Source organism: Parasteatoda tepidariorum, chromosome X2, assembly GCF_043381705.1.
Source record: "Parasteatoda tepidariorum isolate YZ-2023 chromosome X2, CAS_Ptep_4.0, whole genome shotgun sequence".
NCBI classification, from domain to species: Eukaryota; Metazoa; Arthropoda; class Arachnida; order Araneae; family Theridiidae; genus Parasteatoda; species Parasteatoda tepidariorum.
In genome coordinates this window covers 2,434,191-2,456,559 of record NC_092215.1, presented here as the reverse complement: position 1 = coordinate 2,456,559, position 22,369 = coordinate 2,434,191, and the positions used below count along the sequence as shown (strand labels likewise).

Genomic DNA, 22,369 nt, shown 5'->3' with positions numbered 1-22,369 from the left:
AATGCTCTACACAGTAAAAAATTCAGGAACAAATTACGATGAAAAGTATCACCACTCAGGGTGTCGGCATTTTTTGCCACAAATATTTTTACGAGAACATATTACGAAGCAAAAAATCTAAAACACCGTAATTTTTACAGTAATAATTATCATAGAGCCACAAAATCACTGTAATTAAATAAATATTACAGGGAATATTAAGCGGTAATGTTTTACGGTGAAAATGGATTTTACGGATGTTGCACCCAAATTGCCGGTACTTTATACCGTAATTTTTTTCAGTGTGTCTTAAAATAATTAACTAACCGCATTCAATTAATAATATATAAAATATTATAAATATTTATATTCATAAATTTTTTCATCACATTTATGCATTTTTAACACAGATTATTTATAATCCTATACTATTCTAGAATTATTTAAAAGTATTTAGATACTATTGAAATTCAAATCCAATTCGCAATTATTTTTTAAATTTTGCACAGTATTCTTTATATTACTTTAGAATTTCTAGAAGAAAATAAATTAAGCAAATTCATATATTTAAATTGCTGACAGGTTTGATAAACATTAATGATATTGATAAATAAATCTTTATATTTACACATCTTTTTTTTTTCTTTTCCCCAATGCTTACCCGGCTGACACTCGTCAATCAGGTATCAGTAGGGCAGATTTGTTGACCACTCTTTCAGGGTTACCATATTAGGTGAGCCAACGTTGCTTTCCCAGTAAGGACAGATAGTACAGAGAATGATAGAACATCCATGCCTTGTCAGAGATTCGAACCCAGGATCTTTCTAATGTGACGTCAGTTCCCTGAATACTAGTCCAGTCGGCCATATTTGCATATCTATTTGCATCAATTATTTTTAAGAAAATTAAAAACACGTTTAATAATTTTTTCGTAACTAAGATTATTTTATGAAGACTTTTCAGTAAAATTTAAAATAAAAAAAATGCTTTATTAAAAATAAAGAAAAAGAAAACGAAAAGAAAGTATTCAAATCAAAATCTTTTCGTTTTACTCCTCTTTTTGATTTAATCGAAAAACTCACACCATCCATTATCACTTCCATTTTCGAGTGATCTGGAGTTTTCCCATCTTCATCCCAATTTCCGGAATTTCATCCCCCGGTATTTCTCCAGCTTAATCATCATATTGCTAATGAGCCATCTGGTGTATTGGCCCTAATCTTTGTTACAGAGCAAAAGAAAATTATACCGTTGCCACTCTTTCACCCCTCTACTAACTCATCTTCAACAATAACATTAGAGGAAAAATATTTTAATGACTTCCAAGAAGAACGATTTATTCGAAACAAAAGAAAATTGCACCCATCGATTTCTTGACAAGTTTGAAACCTGGAACGTTCACCTCAATGCTATATTAATGGGCTCACAATTCGAATATGCAAATCAGGCGTATTGTCTTTCCTAAGTTTCCATAATTCTGAAAGACCATCAGTATAGATCTTTTCCCAATTGTTGTTCACGAAAGTTTTCTTAACCGTTTATAAACTTTTTTTTCCTTCTATATTTTTCGCAATGGAACGCTATTGATCGCGTAATTTAACCTTCTAATCACGCGAATAACTTTGCGTAACACTAGACGTACGCTTATTGGAAATTTGGTGATAATAAAAAGAAAAATATCGTTCTTTCTTTAGTTAAATACTAAGTACGTCTCTTTGCCTTATATTTTAAGAATTATATCTTTTCAAGCATTGTAGGAACCATGTGCTTTGGGAAATTATATCCGTCAGAATTATCCCCTAGAATTATATCGTTTACCTTATATTTGTAGAAGTCCTACGAAAAAGAAATGTTTTAGGTACTATAGAGAAGATGCAAATATTTTTCAATGGCAAAATCTAAAGTATAAAAATATACCGATTTCACTTATTTAAAAGACTTCGTCGAATAATACTGACTTTCAAATCTTGAAATTATTAGGAAGTTTGTCTCTTCTCAATTTTTAGTGCTCTACGCGGAGAAAAAAAAACTTTCTTAAAACTGCTTTGTTGCACGGTGATGATATTTCTGGTTTTAAAAAAATACATAATTCTGGTTAATAAAATTAAAATATATGGTATAAACCATTCAATTGATAATTTTTTCATTCATGTGGCGATTGCTTACAGGATATTCTAGTTTTTAAATGTCTAGTTCTTATTACCACTCATTTAGCAAAAACTACATAACTGTTAAGTGAATTTAACCGAATAAATGGTTTTTATACTATGCTTTAAGTTATAATAATATTACCGAATTTTATCCCATTTACCAAATTTTACCGCATATAAAACCATATTTTATTGTTAATTTTACCAACATTATTACCAAAACCCTTCTGTAAAAATTTCCGATCATAGATCCAGAAACACGATAAATTTTCCCATATTGTGGTATCCATATTGTTCCATATTGTGGCACTTTTGTCAGTATAATCAGGAATTTATAAAGTTATTTTTTTTCTTTTTCTCAAGAAATAAAGTACTGAAATTTATTTCTGTTTTTAAATAAGAGTTATTTGTTGAGTTTTAACAACAGAGTAATTTAGTCTTTACCAGAGTTTTAACAACAGAGTCCATCCATCCCTTGTGAAAGAAACTAAAAAGTTTATTTTTATTTTTTTAACTTTTTCATTGACTTGACTAGTAAAGCATCGTCAATTTTAATTCAGTTCTTGAATGACAATTACTTTAAGAATTATGCTTCTTAGACTCGTCTGACAAAGATAATTTTAAAAATAAGTAACTTTACTAAAATTGTACTTCAATTCACTATGCCATTTTAATAAGTGCAATATTTATACGATCCCTTCAATATTTTTATTCGTTTTTTTTTTTCTTCCAAATAATGAACAATTTTTTTTAAAACGGAAACATTTTTAGATATAGGTTGCGATTTCTTTATCTGATGAGATAATGATTTAAGTCTCAATGTGGTGTTGTGATGAGTTTTGTTAGAGGCAGGCTATTAAGGAATAATTTACATTTCTTCCACTAAGACTTTTTCTCCCTTGCCATTTCCGTTTTTAACTTTCCCGTAATCGCTCACTGAATTAAGATTTCCGAAATTTTTTTTCCCTTTTTTGGCACCACACCCACTTTTGTTTCACAATTCGTTAAGTAATGCTAAAAATCGTTAATTCTCAAAGATAAAAGATAAGGGGAAAGGAAATAATTGGAAATGTTTTAAAAATTTCATGTTTCTCTTCTTATTTCTTTATTTTCTTGCACTATCTCACGTTTTTAAGTTTAATTTTTAGCAACGGATAACGGGTTATGATTATTTATTAATTTGCATTGCAGTAAATATTGTTGCCTTGTAGAAAACATTATCTTGTAATTCTTTTTTCCTTTTTGCATACAAACTTTTCGTTTCAAATTATTAGTTTTTAAATAAAAGATCTTAAACGCTTTAGGAAAATTAGGAGATTATAGATACTTATAGAAAATCTCTTTTACATTATATAAAGAAGATAATTTAATAAGAAAAATGCATACTTTAAACTGACCAACTCATCTTTTAATTTGAAAAAAAAATTATCTTTTATTTTGTTACCTTGGAAACAAACTAAACTTCCTTGAATTATTACATAGCTTAGATTCTGTTGCCTTAGTGAAATGCCTATCAAGCCGATTACCAATTGAATTAATCTATTTGAAACTCAAGATTTATCTTAATATTAGTTTAAAGTTAAATTGGCTTATTTTATAACAATCAAATTGAATTTTTTTAGGATTTGTAACTAAAAACAGATCTATAAGCGTTAGAAGCGCTTTAGCATTATTTTAAACGTTTTGAAATTATTTTCGAAGCATGGCTGCCAAATTTTGTTATTTCGTTTTCGTCAAATTCAATTTTTTCTTATATTTTGTTTTCACAAATTCGAAGTACAATGCACATTAAGCACATTATAATATACACTATAATATAATAAAAAACTGGAAAATGAATTTAACCAAATAATTGTTTTTTATGTCATGAAAGATATCATGATAAAAGTGCTAAATTCTGACACACTTACTACCAAGCATCATGGTAATAAAACCATATTTTAGTGTTAATTTTACCAACAATCACTACCAAAGCGCTTCGGTAAAAACTATCATGATTTTTCATCTTCTCATAGACCCAGAAACATGGTAAATCTTATTATATTCTGGTAGTTTTGAACATATTTAATAACTCAGTGTCATTACAGTGTCTGGTAGTTTGGAACATACTAAATACCTCAGCGTATTATGCGAAATTTTAAAGATGCCTAAATGCAGGTTGCATCGAATGGATATTAGTTTGTTTGAATTCATTCCTATAATAAATGCAGAGTCATAATCCATACATTGTAAAAAAGTAGATACTAAATATCACGAAACTTTCTTCCTTTTTGACGAAATCGTTTCTTGCTTTATGTTCTGAGCAAAAAGATCGTCAAAGTTTAGAAATAACTGTCGTCACTTCTTTAAGTAAAAGAATTTTGTAAATTTAGCAAAATATTTCGTCATTCTATTTTTTTTTTTTTTTCAAAAAAAAAAAAAAAAAAAAAANAAAAAAAAAAAAAAAAAACTTGTTGGGTTATTGTATCGAACTTTTCTATTAATCATTTTATCGTAGTCGCCACAAAAGTGGCACGCCACAACAAGGGCAGAGATAAATTTTATTAGAGCAAGCCCAACTCCTTGACCACAAAACAGCGTGATTGGCTTGCTTCGTTTCTTTATTTGGATTGTCAAGTCTTCATTCCAGTTTCGTTTTTCTGGTTTATCTCCCATAATGCACTACGCTGCGGTTTCGAGTTGAGGAAATATTTTCTTCATTTATTTCAGAGGTCTCGTTTCGTCACAAATCAAGTGTCTTCGTGACGACATGGTTCTCAAAATTAACGAAATACTGTTCAAGGATTTCTGAATCGTCATAAATGAGATTTTATTTCTTAGAGTGTACCAAACATACATTCAAGAGCATTGAATAGCTCCAATATCAGCCCATATTTCGACGTTTAGTTGAAATTTCATTGTATTCATGTTATTTGAGTAGCTACTAGGACATATCTCGCAACTCTGAACATTTACTCATCAGTTCATTAAGAAAATTTCAAATTGAGTCTTAAGCGGATGCCTTACCGCGGGAGAAACTTTTCGTCACAAATTCTCTTTCACCTCCATAGCTAATTTAGAACTAAACGTATAGAAAAAGTGAGTTCAGGCGAACTTAGAGTAAGACATGAAGCTTCAAATACTGAAAAGAAATTTTTAAATTATCTTAATGAAAATAAATTATGAGAAAATAACTTAGTATTAAAAAATGAAGTTCTCATCCAGTAATTTGTCTGCATTTCAATATTTTGAATTCTTTTTTTCTTTCTGCAATTTCAACTTCATGACTTACTCTAGGTTTGTCTGAACTCACTTTGTTTATACTTTTAATTTTGAATTAGTAATGGAGAAGAAAGAGAATTAGCGACGAAACATTTCTTATATAGTATAGTGTCCTCTTGAGAGAGATGCTACACCACATTTAACCTCCATTGCTATTTTAAAATTTAAAGTTTAGAAAAAAATGAGTTCAGTTAAACCTAGAGTAAATCATGAAGTTCCAAATTCTGAAAAAATTATTTCAAAATATCAAAATCAAACAAATTATTGCCCGATAACTTTGGATTTGCAGTTCTCACTGTTTGACTCCGTAGCTTGCACTGCTGAAATTAACTCATAAGACAAGAGAATGATTTCTTTTACCTATCTTTTTTAAATTATAATTTCTTTAACTTGTAATCTTCTTCCGTGTTTCTTATCTGTGTTCATTAATACATTATATTAAAATCCCATCTTATTTTTCATTTTTACTTAACTAACACTGTTAATGTTATTACTTTTGTCAATTTCATTCTTTTTGATTATCATAACACAAGAAGAAATTAAAATATAGCAATTTATTGTTGAAATTAAATGTCAGGAAATTTAATTCATGAGCTAGTAAATATGCATTAATTCAAAATCAATATTTCAATCCAGTCTACAACCGTTAATCATTTCTTTTCTTCTGTTTTCGCAATTTTCCAGATCCTGTTATCTGCAAATCGTAAATATTTAAGTCAGATTTGAACGAATGTCTATTTCGAACGTTGCAATTTTTTCGATCAAAATTTTCAAAAGCGCTTGTAAAAAATGCTAAAAGCCGCCTTCTTTCCCCATATTTCATGAAAGCATAAATCTTGTTAAGCGGGAAAAGTAAATATAAAGTGACCGAAGGTTGCAGGGAAAGGGCGAAACGGTGCATCACACGCATGTGAAAGTACTAAAATTTATCGCGTATTTAAAATACTATCTGTTTGAGCAAAATTTTAATTTTTTTTATACCCAATAGCGCTCTCGATGAAGCGAAAAATTCATATTTTATCCAGTTCTTATCTTTTCCCTTAAATCATGGATTCCGGTCCTTCGTCATTCTTTCTCTGATAGACGCGTTCTAAAACATCGAAGCATTCATCAGATGAAGGGAAAACTTTTTCCCTGATACCCACGCTCATCACCCCCTCAACCTCTTTATCAAATCCTCCGACTTGGTTGACAATTTAGGGGGACATGTAAAAGTGCTCTTTAATTATTAGAAAATGCAGTCAATTCAGTAAAATTAAATATAATTCAAGTAATAAATATGAAAATGAACTTATGAGTTTATTTTAAATAATATTGATGAATTTGTTGTATCCTTAGTGATTCTTATGGCAGTTATCCTGTTTTATAAATAAATAAATAAATGTTATTAAACAGATCCAAACATTCCACTCTTTACTGCTCAAAAATTATAATTCACTGTAACACTATAAAAATTCCATATCAAATAGGGGTAAAAAGTACCGGCTCTCAAAATATCGGTATTTTTTTTTAAATCGTAAAATCCATTTTTACCGGAACAGGTTACGGAGCAAAAAAACGTGATAAAACGTAGTTTTGCAGTAATAATTACCGTAAAATCACTGAATCACTCCTATTAAGTTATAATAATTTACTTTAAAAGTGAATTTTATGGCAAAATGAATTTTTCGGATGATGCACCCGAAATGTGCTGGTATTTTATATCTTACAGAGTGCTTGTATTTTATACCGTTATTTGATCCGGAAATTTTCACAGCTTTATAAAAATATGTAATAAATACTATGATAATCGTAAATCTATATCGCATACTGTCAAAACATATGTTCATTTTGAACAATAATATTAGTCAATTTTCCTGAAACTTTAGTTAAACTCCGGTTAACGATATTATCCTATGAATGAGGTGTAAATAAAATGATTTTATCCTTAAATAAATTTATATTAAATTATTATTATTATTATTTCGTATTTGTTGAAGTTAAAGTTTGATTTTGAGCCCTCAAATCCAATCGGAGAATGAACTTTGATTTTCAATTAAAAACGTAATTTAAATGTTCTTGGAAAAATTAGTTCAACGTTGAACCAGAGCATCGATATCTTGAATAATAATATGGCCAACCATGATGAAGTTAAAAATGGAACCATATTCTTATATCATATCGTGTAACTAATTTTAAGAAGTACACAATATTAATATGATTTAGTTTAGCACCATACCATTGCATCGATTATGGAACCCTAATGAACCGGAATTAAGGTTCTACAAGCTCCAAAATTTCCAACAGATTAAAATGTTTCATTTCTTATAATTTCGAAAAACTCTTTCATCTATAATAAGACTTAGTACCTATAAAAATAATTTTATGAAATCTATTATATGGCCCCTTATGGCGCAAATGTGATTTATTGGATGGAATTTTAAGCTTCCCCGCTACCCCCGTTCCCCAGAGCAACTTATTTCCCGGGACGAACGAATCGGGGAAAAGGTCTAACTAACGTCAAACACCCTTATGCCGAGTCTGAAAAATTTCCAAAAAAATGAAAAAGAAAGGGGGGGGGAAACAGCGTTGGAGTCATTCTTTCTTATTAAATGTGTTGAAGTCATTCATCTAAATTATGAAATGCTCCGTCAGAGACGCTTTAATTGGATTAAAAGGAATCAGACAGTTTTGGAGATAAGACGATCGAAGGGATTTAGGAAGAAGATGGATGGGAAAAGATTAGATGAAAATAGGGAAAATGTCTCTTCCTATTTTGTTTTATATGCTAATAAAGCGAACCTAGCGATTCACATATGTCCCGTGATTATTGTTTCTAATTTAAGTGCTGATCAAATTGATAGGACTGACTGTACAGTGCTGCCACCAACTAACGAATGCGTGTATTTTTGAATATGTATAGTTTTCCATATTTTCCCAAGGAAATATCATTTTAATCTAAAAAAAATATTGTTTAATAATATTAAACTTCTTCACAAAATTTAGTTTAATATTTAAAAAAAGAAAAATCTGCCCTCATTTTAATTTTTAAGAGTATTAAATAAGTATATTCTTTCTCTTTTGAACTGTAACCTATTAATGTTTTGTGTTTTATATATTTATGATGCTAATGCATAAAAGAAAAAAAAATAACTCCGGTAAAATTACTGTATTTATTATATGGCAATAACTTTTCTGGTAAGAAAAATAAATAAATAAAAATAAGAAAAAAAAAATTTCTGAATAAAACCCAACTATACGGTACTTAAACCACTCATTTTGGTAATTTTTCCGTTCATATGACAACGGTTTACAGGAAATTCTGGTTTACAAAATTGTACAATTTATTACCACACATTTAATAAAAAATGCAAAACTGAATTTAACCGAATAAATAGTTTTTATGCCAAATGAATAGTTATCATGATAAAGTTGCGAATTTTTATCACATTAACCAAATTTTATCCCATGTAGAAAAACTGTGGTCCCGCAGTGGACTGATCGTTAAGACACGGTTCCCAGCAGATCACCGAAGTCAAGCATCACTGGCCACGGTCAGTGTGCGGGTGGGTGACCCCTTGGATTAGTCTGCGTAGGGACCGAGGGTGTGCGGTATTGGTCCTCGTTAAACTGTTCTACCGTAAAGTGCTCGACTTCGCGTGCAGGTCGTCGGGCTANTAATGGTGTTCTGAAACCTGTTGGACTGCGCTACTGACATTTTATTCTCCTTCAGAAGGATTGGTGTACTGCCCTCAAAGCAACCCTTGTGTGACTCCCCCTTAAATCATGCAGTATAACATTTTCAAATAAAATCGTAGTCTTGCCAATAATGTTCGTTAGAAGCAATTGATCAGTGGGGGGTCAATTACTGTTCCTCCATTTTTGGTCAATTGTGAAATTTTCATTTAATAGCAATTTCCATATGTTGTAAATTTTTTAACTTCTGTAATTTTAAAATACAAACTATATTTAAACAATGAAAAAGAAATTAAAATCAATTTAAAGGTAACAAGGACTTTTCAAAGTTTCAAAAATTGGTTAAAATTTTGATTAGACTAATGCAATTTCTTCAAAAATATTGGTTAAAAAGTTAAAAAAGTATTTGATTCCCTCTTGTCTCCCTATGTTGGTTGAAAAGTAAAAATTCTGGGTGCAAAACCAAATTTTTATTAAATTGAGAAAAATCTTACTTTAAAATGGTTTCAGTGAGTTTTAAACCAATTTTAACCAATATATTAACTAAACTTCTGCATATTATTCAAATGCATATAAAATGTTTGAATTTTAACTGCTGATCTACTAAAAAGCTAATAGCTACAACACTGACCAAAAACCACTGTTGGCAAAAATCATGATTTTTTTTTTATTTTTATTTAAATCAGATTTTTTAGATTTTTTAAAATTTACCATCCAAAGCATCTGATAAGAATTTTTAATAATACTTAATATTGCTTAAAAATAATATAACTAATTAGGTATTTCTTGCTAAAATGTATAAAATTATTATATTATTACATACTTACCACTGGGTTAAAAAAGCATAGTTATATTTTTCAAGCTCAATTTGCTGATTAATTTTTAAAAATTGCTTAAAATCTGTTAAAAATTGGAGAAAAAAATTTGTCAACTAGATTCCTAATGAAGAGTAAACTAGTTTAGATAAGAAAACATTTCTGAATTATGTCAATCGGGATAGAGCAAGTCATGATATACGTTAACTATATATTTAATAAGATATAATTAGATTAATTAAAGATTATAGGAGATATGATTAGATATAATAAGATTAATTAGCGAAAAACTAAATGGGTATAACTGAAATATGTTTTTAGCCAGGAAATTATCTTAAATGTATTTGATGGAGAATTACAATTTAAAAGTTTCATATAACTCTTATTCACGTTTAGTCCATATTGAAACATAATAATTTACATTTGTATTCCTTTCAATATTTTTTCAATAATTATCAATATAAAATCTTAAGAAAATGACTCCCAAAAGAATGTATTTATTAATTCTATTTATATCGAAATTTTTATGTTTGAATTATGTTTTTTTTTCAATCAGTCATTTTCTTGAATTAGTTTGTTTAAATGATTGATTTTTTTTAAAGAAAAAAGTTTCTGTCCCTTTAAATAAATACATTTTTAATGAAATAATTAGAAGGATAATATAGTAATTTAAATGCATGTGCCTTTTATTATTTCACAGTAAAAAATAGCTCCCTTAAACATGATTCATTATCAATAAAATCCAACTTTAAAAGAAGTCTCACCTTTAAGAATATATTTAATATTAGTATATAAAAATATTTTAAACTCAAAATAATAAATTTTTTCGTAACTTGTAATTTTTAAACTTAAAATAATAATACGTTTACTCATATTAAATGTTATAAAAATTATGTTTAAGTAAATGTTGTTTTTTCAAGAAAAATCACAGCTAATTTAAATCAGGGTTTTTTTTTAAAAAGCAAAGGCTACACATCATGGTTATATTCGAAATACATTATATTCTAGTTATAAATTTAGTCCTGAATACAAAATCTCACATTTAATCCCGACATAAATTGGCACACTATACTTTTTGGCCAGGTAGAAACTTATTGCCAAGATAGTGTTTGATTTTCATAAATTGTACCCTTCATGAGTCAATGAGAAGAGAGACTTACCTAAAAACGATACCAACTAGAAGCGCAATCCGCTTGCTATTAGGAGTGAGGGTTATAATTGTATTTTATATATTATATTTTATTTTTATTTATTTTTATTATTAAGTAATTTTGTGTTTTTACCAGGCTATAATTGAGGTAATAACTGCGCGCAGTCCATCACTGCCCTTGTAAAATTTTGGTAAAATAAACAATAAAACCACATTTTGGTGTTCATTTTTATAAAGCGCTTCAGCGAAAATTACCAAGCTTTTTGGTGTTTCCATAGAGTCAGAAACGCGGTAAATTTTACCATATTCCGGTTATTTTGACTATACTTTCTTAAATTTTAATTCTGTAACTTTAAAGCATTTTAAATAATCCTTAACAAAACTAAAGAAAACGACTGGTGAAATTATTACTATTTGTATTCATTTTTAAAGGAATTAATGATTTTGAAGGAAAATTAATTGATAATGTCAGCTCAATCTTAAAATTACAGGGCAAGGATTCTGAATTTTAAAATGGTTACTTGTGTAACTGAATAATTATGATACTTATGTGTCGTATGAATCACGTGGTTTTATAAAATAAATCATTAGATCCAGTTCTTTTTTCCTTTCTTTTTTTCTCTCTTCTTTACAGAGTCGAAATTAAAGTTTTCATGTACTTGATGCATACCCTCCAGATTTTATTTTCTCTTGTATTTGAAAAATATAGATAAATGTCAATAAATTCATTCTTTTTGTTTTCTGTAAATAGATGATGGATTTTTGTCCATTGAATATATAATAAAAAGTTTTTAACTGAAGTTTCCGAGTTTTGTTTCATCTGCCTAAGTTTTTCGTAAGCAAAGTTTCATTGAAAGCCATTTGACAGCTAAAAACTTCAGCGAGATTAAATTATCTTAAAGAAGTAATGAGAGATGTATTGTCAATTTAATGAAAGAAAATCCTGTTTACTGTACATCTTAAATAGCTAAAATAATAAAAATAACAATAATAAAGCACACTTACGTGTAGAAACTATAAAAATGGAGAAAAAAATAACGGAAACCGTGCACTGTAAAAAATTTTGATTCAATTTACGGTTTAAAGAACCAACAATTTGGGTGCATCATTCGTAAAATCCATTTTTACCGTGAACTATAATACATTAACATTCATTTAATTAGAATGATTCAGTGATTTTAAGGTAGTTATTACAGTAAAAATTGCGGTATGTAAGATTTTTTATTCCATAACATGTGTCAGCAGAAATGGATTTTACTGTAAAAAGCACCGACACCCTGAGTACGGGTACTTTTTACCGTCATTTGATTTGGAATTTTTTGCAGTGTACTTAAAATTTAAAAAAAAAACACCTTTTTGATATTTTTCAACAATTAGCAATTAAAAATCCCCTTCAAAATAGTCATTAATAAGCATTTTTACTGATTAAATTTTGCATTTGCCTTCTATCTTTTGTGCTTTATTTATTGCTTTCTCAATATATTTTACTCCTTCTCCTTTAGAGGAGATTAAATATATAATAAAAAATTTCATTTTATTTATTTTAAACAAATAGTTTTTCCCTTTTTCCGGGGGGAGGGTTTATACTTATATAAAAAGAAAACATGAGAAATTATTAACAATTAGTCTAAAAAGTAAGAAACTGTTCTCCTTTGAGAAATTGCTATACCTTTAGTTTCCTTTAAAAATACTCTTTGGAAATACTATATTTGATATTAAAAAACAAAAACTTACCAACTTTTTAAAACATACCATGACTAATGAAACCTTAAAAAATGTATGGGTAAAAGTAACTACAATAGTATTAAGAAAAATTCGGCATCTAAGACATAAAAACTTCTGACACAATCGAGATAGAAATATCCTGAGGCCCCTTTTCTGATTTCAGGTAAAGATAAAAGACAGGTAGGGAAGGTGTATTCCATGATTTATAGCAATGTTTCCTCTGTCAAGGGCTGTCAGCAACAATAGCTTAATTGCCACTGCCCTGCAACGTTACATCAGTTATTGTTGTGTAAGTCGTTCGTGAAAGCCCATCTAGAGACTGTAAGTCGTTTTTCACGCAAGCCCTCTTGCAGCTTTTCAGGCGCCTTCTTCACTTTTGGGAGTGACGTTTATCTAATGAAGTCTTTCACACTTAAATACTTTATTTCTGGAAGAATTCCTTTGAGTTATTTGGAGGGGAAACTAATTTCTAGACGAGACTAATTCTAGTTTTTTTCTTTCTTTTTGCTACAGTTAAGATTAATTGTGATTTGAATTCCAAAGTGTTGTAAGAATTCTTCAAGGAATTCTTAAACGAAGAAAAAAAGAATTAAAATTAGTAACACGGGTTTATGGTATCTTGCTCTTTAGAGAATATACATAAAAACAATATAACACATTCATATTAATAATATAAATAATATTTTATACTGGTAACTTAACATTATAAGATTAATAAGTAATTAATTACTGTATAATCCATAGAATATAGTATATAATGTAATTAGATTCTAGACGAGACTAATTCTGGTTTTTGTTTTTTTGCTGTTATAGTTAATATTAATTGTGATTTGAATTTCAAAGTTTTGACCAATTTTTTAAAAAAATTCTAAAACGAGGCAAAAAAAATTTTAATTGGTAACACGGGTTTCTGAATGTCTTGCTCTTTGAAGAACATACGGAAAAAACAATATAACGCATTAATATTAATAATATTATTAATATAAATATTATTTAATGTTAGCAACTCAATATTATAAGTATAACTAATAATTAGTAACTATATAATACATGGAATATAGTATGAAATATAATTAGTTTCTAGACGAGACTAATGCTAATTATTTTCTTTCTTTTACAGTTAAGATTAATTGTGATTTGATTTCAAATGTGCAATTCTACTTCTTTAAGGAATTCTTAAATGAGGGGGGAAAGAATTCGTATTGGTAACAAGCGTTTTTTGTGTCTTGCACTTTGGAAAATATTCATAAAGAGTCATTTAACACAATACTTGTTCATATTGATAATATAAATATTATTTACTATTGGTAGCTTAATAAAATAAGTATAATTAATAATTAGTAATTGTATAATATATAGCATATATTATATACTATAATAAGCAACTGAACAACTAATAACTAATAGTGATTCAAAACACGTAAAAAAATAATTAAAATTGGTAACAGTCGTTTCTTGTGACTTTTTTTTAGAGATTATATGTGAAAAAAAATTTAACAATACATTTATTCACCTTAATAAGGTAAATATTCTTTTATATTAGTAATTTAGGATTACAAGTAATAATTAGTAACTATGTAATATAGTATATAATTTACAATGCATAGTATATAATTTAATAAGTGACTTAGTAATTATTTAATATTAGTAACTTTTCCGAAAAAAGGAATTAAAATTGGTAAAATGGGCTTTTGGTGTCTCTTGCTTTTTAGAGAATAAACGTTAGGAAACCAATTTAACAATATACTTATTGTTTAAGTTAACAATAAAAATATTATTTGAAATTAATATAGCTTTGTATAAATTAACGAGTTTTTCTTTCTTTAAGCCGAAGATTGAAATTAAATAGTGATTTTAAAAACAATAATGTAAGTTGCTTCTCTAGGTTTTAGAGTTAAACTTTTAAAGAAAAAAATTGTGAATAATTTAAAAATCGATTGTTTAATTTTCAATGCAAAATTATGACTTACTAAAAATTAATGTATTTAAATTTTTCTAGATCAAACGTTTCTATTCTTTTAGTGACTATTAATGGAAATTAATAATAATAATGAAATGAATGGCCCACATTGCAGCATATTTAGGTTAGGAAAAGCTTATTTTAATTTTATTTATTAATTTTAATGTACGAGGGAGTGTTAAACACCTGACAATGAAATCTACATTGCAGAATAAATATTAAAAACTATTATATTTTTTTATATTACGTTCAAAATTATCAGGTTATACATATTTTAAAGTTATTGTGTTACTGGTTGAGAAACGCTTATGTCGTTAGATTATTTTTCTCTGTAAGTTTTTACAATATAAATGTTGAAGATTATCAAATAATGTGTCATATTCAAATAATGTTTTCTTAAACTTCTCACAATTCAGGCAACCATTTTTGAACTGTTCTAAACATTTTGTTTTGAGTTTATATTTATTCTTCATTTAAGATAATTCTAAATTTCTTCTTCTTGAACTTTACACCAATCCAGTCATATTAATAAAATTTAGTTATTTCAAGGGAATTCGTAGATAACTTCAAAATTAATCTCCATTACAATCATGGAAATTTTCTTCAGTTTCATTTACGAGTATATTTATGTATTTTTTTAAATCTTTGCATATTATTTTGCCTTAAGCAATTAGCTTTCACAATTTAATTTGGCATTTGAGGATCTATTCTGAAACTTCCATAATTATACGCATTTTTCTGTTTCTAGACGACTGTTCTAATTTGAAACCTAGTATTTATGGTAGAAATCAAAACGAATCGGAAACTTTTGGGAAATTTCCTCAAGAATTCAGGTGAGATATTATTACTTTGAGTCGATTAGGAAGTATGGAATCGTTGGTATGTTGAAATATTTATATTTTTGTCGGTCAGTCAATATACCCTTCTCAAAGGAAACGAAAGGTAAGAAAATAATCTTCTCTCTACCCTTACCAGGGTATAACCTAGAAATCCTGGAATAGTATTTAAGAACTTCTAATAGTTTTCTTTTTTCTAAAAAAAGCTAAATATGCAAAAGAGATAAATATGAGTATAGTTGGATTGAGGTTTGAATCGAGATCACAAATTTGTCTGGAAACTCGAGTGTTTGAATTAAGGTGACTTTATAACATTGCTTACACAAGGTTGCATCTTCGTTTTAGAAATCTTTTCACTAGTTTCTACTGTCCAGATTATTTAGAGTCATGCTCGTTTGAAATTTGAAAATTTTCCATTACATCGTTATCTTTGAAGGGATCTCAAATGGTTATTTTCATGGTTATCTTCGGTCAAATCTTTTCTGTTTCATTTCTTTGCATATTCAGTAAAGAACCGTAGTCTTAATCGAAAAAAGTTTTTGAGACTTTATTTCAGTTTCCTTTATCTTTCCGGTGTTCCATTAGTTGAGGGAATTCAATAACCTGATTCATTTTTTTCTCGATAATTTTTATTCGATAAAATGTTCATTCGCCTTCAATTGTGCATTAAGTTTTTTTTCTCCATATTTCATTTATTTTCTGACTCTCCAATGTGAGACTTATTCCCTGCAATCAAGCCACAATTAGTACATTTTTCAAGCACATAATTCCCATGAATTACTTTACATAGTTATTGTAAACTTACTTTGATTATCTAATATATCCAATAAAATTTCATTTAAGCCATAATTTTTAAAAGTTTAAATTTAGATTATCCATTAAGGTATATAATCTGGAAGTTGTAAGTACGTTTTTTTCATTCTTAAAAACAGAAACAAAAAAACAAAATAAAAAATAATAATCTTTACTCATATTTTTAAGTTTTAACAGGTAATTTCCCTTTTAGATATATCTAGAGTATAAGTATTAGTCATATTATCAGACAAAATTCACTGGCCTATTATATTTATGAAAATTTCTGGTGTAACAAGGCGTTTTCACAAAATGCTTAGCTTACTTTTGTAGATCTGAGGATTTTATGTATGTATATATCTTTTAATAGATGAAAATATACATTATGTCGCATAAATTATAACTATTTATGACACAAGCTCTGATTGTGGAAATGAATTTATTATATTTCGAAATTCATAAATAATTTTGAGCATTTGCGGAAATTTTTGCTTTCAAATTTTATTATATTTAGGATCAAAGACATAAACTATTGTTGAATTAATTATTTTTAGGAAAGTAATTTAATTTCGTGTATTCAACTTAAAATTCAATTCGATTTTAATCAATATTGATAAAAATTCCTTTTACCTACATAAATGTATATTGAAAATATAAAAATGGGTTTTTATAATAATATATTGCATAAGTTTTATTAAAGTAAGTTTTATTGAAGAACATTTTTATAACTTTATTATATGTGATGAATGATTTATTATATGTGTGCAAATGAATGACTTAGAATAAAATAATTATATTTTCAAAATTATTGCACACATAACAGTAAATCATATACGAAATTAATGAAAAATATGTCAATTTTTTCATTAACGATGTGTGACTTTTGTTACATGACAATATAAAAATGCATTCCACAATTGTTGTAATACCATCCTGTCAATGTTTTCTTCTGGTGCGTTCAATTAGTTCCTGCAGCATTTTTGGTATCTGTGGTTTATAAACAGTGTTTTTAATGTAACACTTTTAAAAGAATGCAATAAAGTACGAATACCTTGGTGGCTTTGGATAGCCACACGACCAAGACGTAGTTCATAAGCTACTGATGCTAAAAAGAATCCATTTGTGCAAGATTACACGGAAACAAATTTTATTAAAATCATTGTACTGTATAATAACAACATGTCTGGGAATAAAAAAAATTAGCCGAATAAATAATTTCTTATGCCATATTCTAAGGTATCATGATAAAATTACCAAGTTTTATCACAATTACCAAAATTTAACACACATTATAAAGCGTTATTTTACTGTACATTTTACTGAAATCAATACCGAAGAGCTTCAGTAAAAATTACCGAGTTTTTTTTTGTTTTGTTTTTCTTGTTCTCATAGAGTCACAAACACGGTAAATTTTCAAAATTTTAATAGTTTTGACCATAATTTTTTCTTTAGTGCAGAAATCGTTCAGAGAGTAAAACTACAGAATGTGTTGAATGAACTTAATTACAGATTTTTCTTTAATTTTATGTTTCATTTATTTTGATATATGTAATAGTTTCGAATATATAATTAGTTAAAATCCTATCATTAATTTGCTGCAATTGCTTAAAAATAATCAATTTATAATAAAATTTTTAGAAAGATTTAAGCTTTCAAAGCCTTTTTAATTTTATTTAATATATAATATAACAATGTGAATCATTTAGTGAAGAATTAACACACTCAGCCGATGACCCTTAGTTTATCAGTTTAATTATTTGAAGAGAATAAGCTTAATAAAGTGTAAAATTACATTAACTCAAAGGTAGTATTATACATCGTAAAGCACCTAGATATTCGAATTAATTATTTGTAAGATACGCAAAGATTAATCTATTGTTGCATTAACTGTTTCAGGGTCTATCGATTGTTCTATATTTATAGCTTCATTACGGTTGCAGTAAATTGATTGAGGTTAAATTGTTTCCTCTGAATATTTGACTGCTAAGGTTTATCTTGCAAATGCATTATCATTTAAACAGTAAAATTGTATTAATTTGATACTTAGCCATCATAGTTTTAATTTATTTGTTTTAAGAACAAACGATTATTTATTATAACTATTTTATGACTTAGTCAATCACGTGTTATAAATATTCTAATCGTAAAATCATTAAATAGATGATTTACATAAAAGTTGAAAAATATGAAAATGTAAAACTGAAATATATTACATTTTGAATGAAAATTTACTTAAAACAAGTATATGACAATACTGACTTCCAAGAAATGTTTAATAGCAAAAGTTTGCCCAAAATTTGTTTCCAAATAATATTTGATAACTAAATTTGTCTTGTTAAAGATTTTTATTCAAGCAGTAAGATTGTAGTAACTTGAATCTCAGCTATTATAATCTGAAGTTATTTGAATTACTAAAGGCTATTTATTAAAACTATTTTATTAGAAGTCTATCGAGTGTTATCAATATTTCATTAATAAAATTTTTAATCATTAAGATAATGTTTTAAGAAATGCAAAAGTGATTTAACAGAATCAAAGTTTAAAACTTTTTGATTTGTAGTTTTAAACTAATCAAGTTTATTGAACTGTCAGTTACTAACAAAAAACGTGATAGCAGATTTGTTAGTTTTAACTAGTGCAAAAATTAGCTGATATATATTTTTGAATATGCTTAATAACATAAAATGTCGACCTGTTTCTTAGATAAATTATATTTTTTTAAAATTACATACTTTCAATAAAAAACGGTTCAATATTAAACTGTAATGTGGCTAACTTGAACGGTACAGATTTGATACAACCTTAATATGGTTTAACTATCATTTCGTACAAACTAAACCATAATATCTTATATCACTTACAATAATATATCGATAATTGACCATCAGAATTTATCCCATATTTATTCAGAATAGTGTCATCCATTTCTTTAAGCACATTATTTTTTATAAAATTTGGAAGTTTGGAGTTATAAAGTGGTTATTAGAAAAACATCTAAGTTTAATTCAGTTATCAAACTAGTTTTTATCCAGTTTTCCTCACTAATGATAAGCCGAATTCAATCGTGTTTTTGTTTTTTTACTTAATTTAACATTAATTTGTGTCCCTTAAGAGGCATATATTTAATTCACTTTTTTTTATTTCAAGAATCCTAAAAACGCACATCATGGTCCAGCTATTTGTGTCCATGGAACAAACTGCATAAGTTTCAAATAAAGTAACAAATTTTTTAATGAGCAAAAAATTATCTTGTGTTTGCAAATAATAATGTGTTTTTTCAAGTAATATATATATATATATATACGTTTATTTTTTTTTCAGAACGAAAAAGAGGTAGACAAACCTATACCCGATATCAAACACTTGAGTTGGAAAAGGAGTTCCATTTTAACCGTTATTTAACAAGAAGACGACGAATCGAAATAGCGCATGCACTTTGTCTCACAGAAAGGCAAATTAAAATCTGGTTTCAGAATCGTCGAATGAAATGGAAAAAAGAAAATAAAGCCAAACTGGAGGCTGGTTTGGCAATGGGTCCTACGCCACCAGAACTGACACATCTTGGTGAACATCCACAGCAGTGAATGCACATCAACAACTTTGGTCCACTCTGATTTTTTCATCAATCTATAGCCACTGAATTCAAACAGTACTTGGTCAGTAAATGTAAGCCAAGTCAGATTTCAATTGCAATATTGTTTGCTCTTATTATTTTCAGTTAATATCATATGTAAATGAAATGCATCTGTACTGACACTGAATGCGTGACTTGCAAGAAATGAGAATAAAAGTAGCAAATTTAAATATTTATTGATATAAAGTACAAAGAAATTAAGGCCCAGAAGTTGTCAATAGAAATTTTTCAATATTTGAAATTGAGAAGTTTAACAAAATAATAATTTGTAAAACTTATACAAATTCGTTGGATAGGCAATATCGGTTTTAATTTATCTTAAAGGGAAACTCACCTTTATTTCGATAAATTTATTTATTAATGAACTTAGAATTAAAGATTGGATTATGAAATCTGAACAACTGAATCAAAATAGCTAAATAAAAAAACATGTGGATAAAGATTTTTAACTTCTTTTATTTATTGTCACATCTTTTTTAAATCACCCTGTTTAAATTTTTTTGTGCAGTCACTCATAGCATCTCGCAACATTCAGTTTCGTAGATGCACTGAGCATACATCGTCATGTTATTCAGTTAATATCTGTTAAAAAGATTGTGTATTATAAATAACAATTGAAACAAAAGAATGTGCAATTGAACAGCTTAAAGAAATGACTTTATTCTGCTGAATATTGAAAGCCCTAATTTGCAATGAAGAAAGATTAAAGTTGAACTAATTCTTATAATACTTTTTGGGCTATCTTACAAGGAAGAGAACCTAAATTTCTGAGAAACTGGCTTTAGTCACGACAAAAAAATGTCGTATGAAATCTGAAATACTTTTAAAGTAAGAACACACCGTTTTTTGGGAAGTGTATATTACTGCATAATTTGAAACTCATTAATTGGTTGACATATTTTTGTGTTTATATGTGTCGTGCTTTCAATTTATAACTTAAAACAAATATTGGTGGAGCGTTTTATATTGTTACGTTTTTGTTTTTATCTTGTTAGTTTTTTTCCTTCAATTTATTTCAATGGTTTATTATTTTTTTTTGCAAATTTATCTAACTGTCTCTAAATGATTTTAATAATATTTATTTAAAGAAAACTTTAATTTATTACTCTAAGATTTTAATGGTAGTTTTTTTTCTGTTATTATTAAGTTTAAATTTTGTTTTTCGTTCGAAATCTTTATAGTTTTGAAACACATTGCAATAGAAAAAAAAAATTAAATATATGCTTTGAAAAAGTTTTCCTTCAGCAATTTATGTTCATGATTGAAAGTATTCCTTTATTTGGGTTTATATTAAATATTAACACTAATATAAATGGAATGTAAGTATCATTTTCTTTTTAATGAATTGGAGTTGGTTAAGTACAAGTTATGAAATTTTAAAAATATTTTAACAGCATAACTTATTTATAGTGTAAATTCATTATTTTTTCATTGCATATATGGACTTAATTGCTCATTCCTATTTTAAAAAATATATATGTGTGTTGTAAATATTGTAGTAAAAACGATTTGACGGTGATTTTAGTTATACATGTATTGTTGTGATTATTTGTTCTTGTAAGTATTTGTCCTTTGCACGTTTTACTGCAAAAAGCATTCATAATTTAAAAGCATTTGAGAAGGATGTAATCTTTAAACTATATCTTAAGACTCAAAAATATTCTGATTTGGCAACTTTTTCTTTGATGCTTGCTTTGTACTCAATTTATAAAAACTATGTACCTTCTCATATTATTTAAATTATGAATACTGGTTTGCGTTCATTTACTATATATCATATCCGCTCAAAAAGCTAATTTTACCAATTTCGGAATGTAAATTACAAAAATTCTTGAAGCAAAAAACACATTTTAGTGTTCGAACTGATTGATAATTGATTTTTATCAGTGTAAAGGTTTGCAGTGATATTATTTTGTTTATTCAGTGATACAAATGCACCATTTTACTTCTGCGTGCTTGGATTAAAAAATTACTAAATTAAAAAAAATTTAGACAAGCAAAATCATAAATTTTATTTCTTGAATTTTTGAATTTTTTTGAATGATTCATAATTAAAAATTTTAAAAATTTATATTTTAGATTATCTTTTAATTTTTTTTTCAAATATTAAAATACTCTGTGAGAAAGTTCTCAACAAATGGTCAAATAACAATTTATTTAATTTTTTTTGTTTTTTACCATATTCAAACAATACAGTCAAGTAACCATAAATAAGATTGTATTCAAACTGTGATCTGTGAGAAAAGTCGTTTATTAACTGCTTTCACCTAATACTGTTAAGCAACCAGAATTTAATCAATTCAACTAGGCCCACCCATGAAGCTACTTAGTTCCCTGCAACTGGGCACATATAATAGCAGAGAGGGCTAATCTGTCACTCTTATGACCGACA

The 22,369-nt window shown here is 27.4% G+C and overlaps 1 protein-coding gene across 4 annotated transcripts in view; it reads left to right on the top strand.

Annotated features, from left to right (window-relative positions):
• Positions 1-21,505, top strand: part of LOC107447498 (homeotic protein antennapedia) — a 212,723-nt gene extending 191,218 nt beyond the window's left edge. For 2 of the 4 annotated variants that reach the window (XM_071187995.1, XM_021148682.3), the window contains 2 exons: positions 15,464-15,548; positions 19,665-21,505. In XM_071187995.1, the coding sequence (XP_071044096.1) occupies positions 15,464-15,548; positions 19,665-19,680 (101 nt within the window). In that variant the 3' untranslated portion in view covers positions 19,681-21,505. The remainder of the gene's footprint in view (positions 1-15,463; positions 15,549-19,664) is intronic. The other 2 variants (XM_043039821.2, XM_016062429.3) reach the window with 1 other exon arrangement.
• The last annotated feature ends 864 nt before the right edge of the window (positions 21,506-22,369 follow it).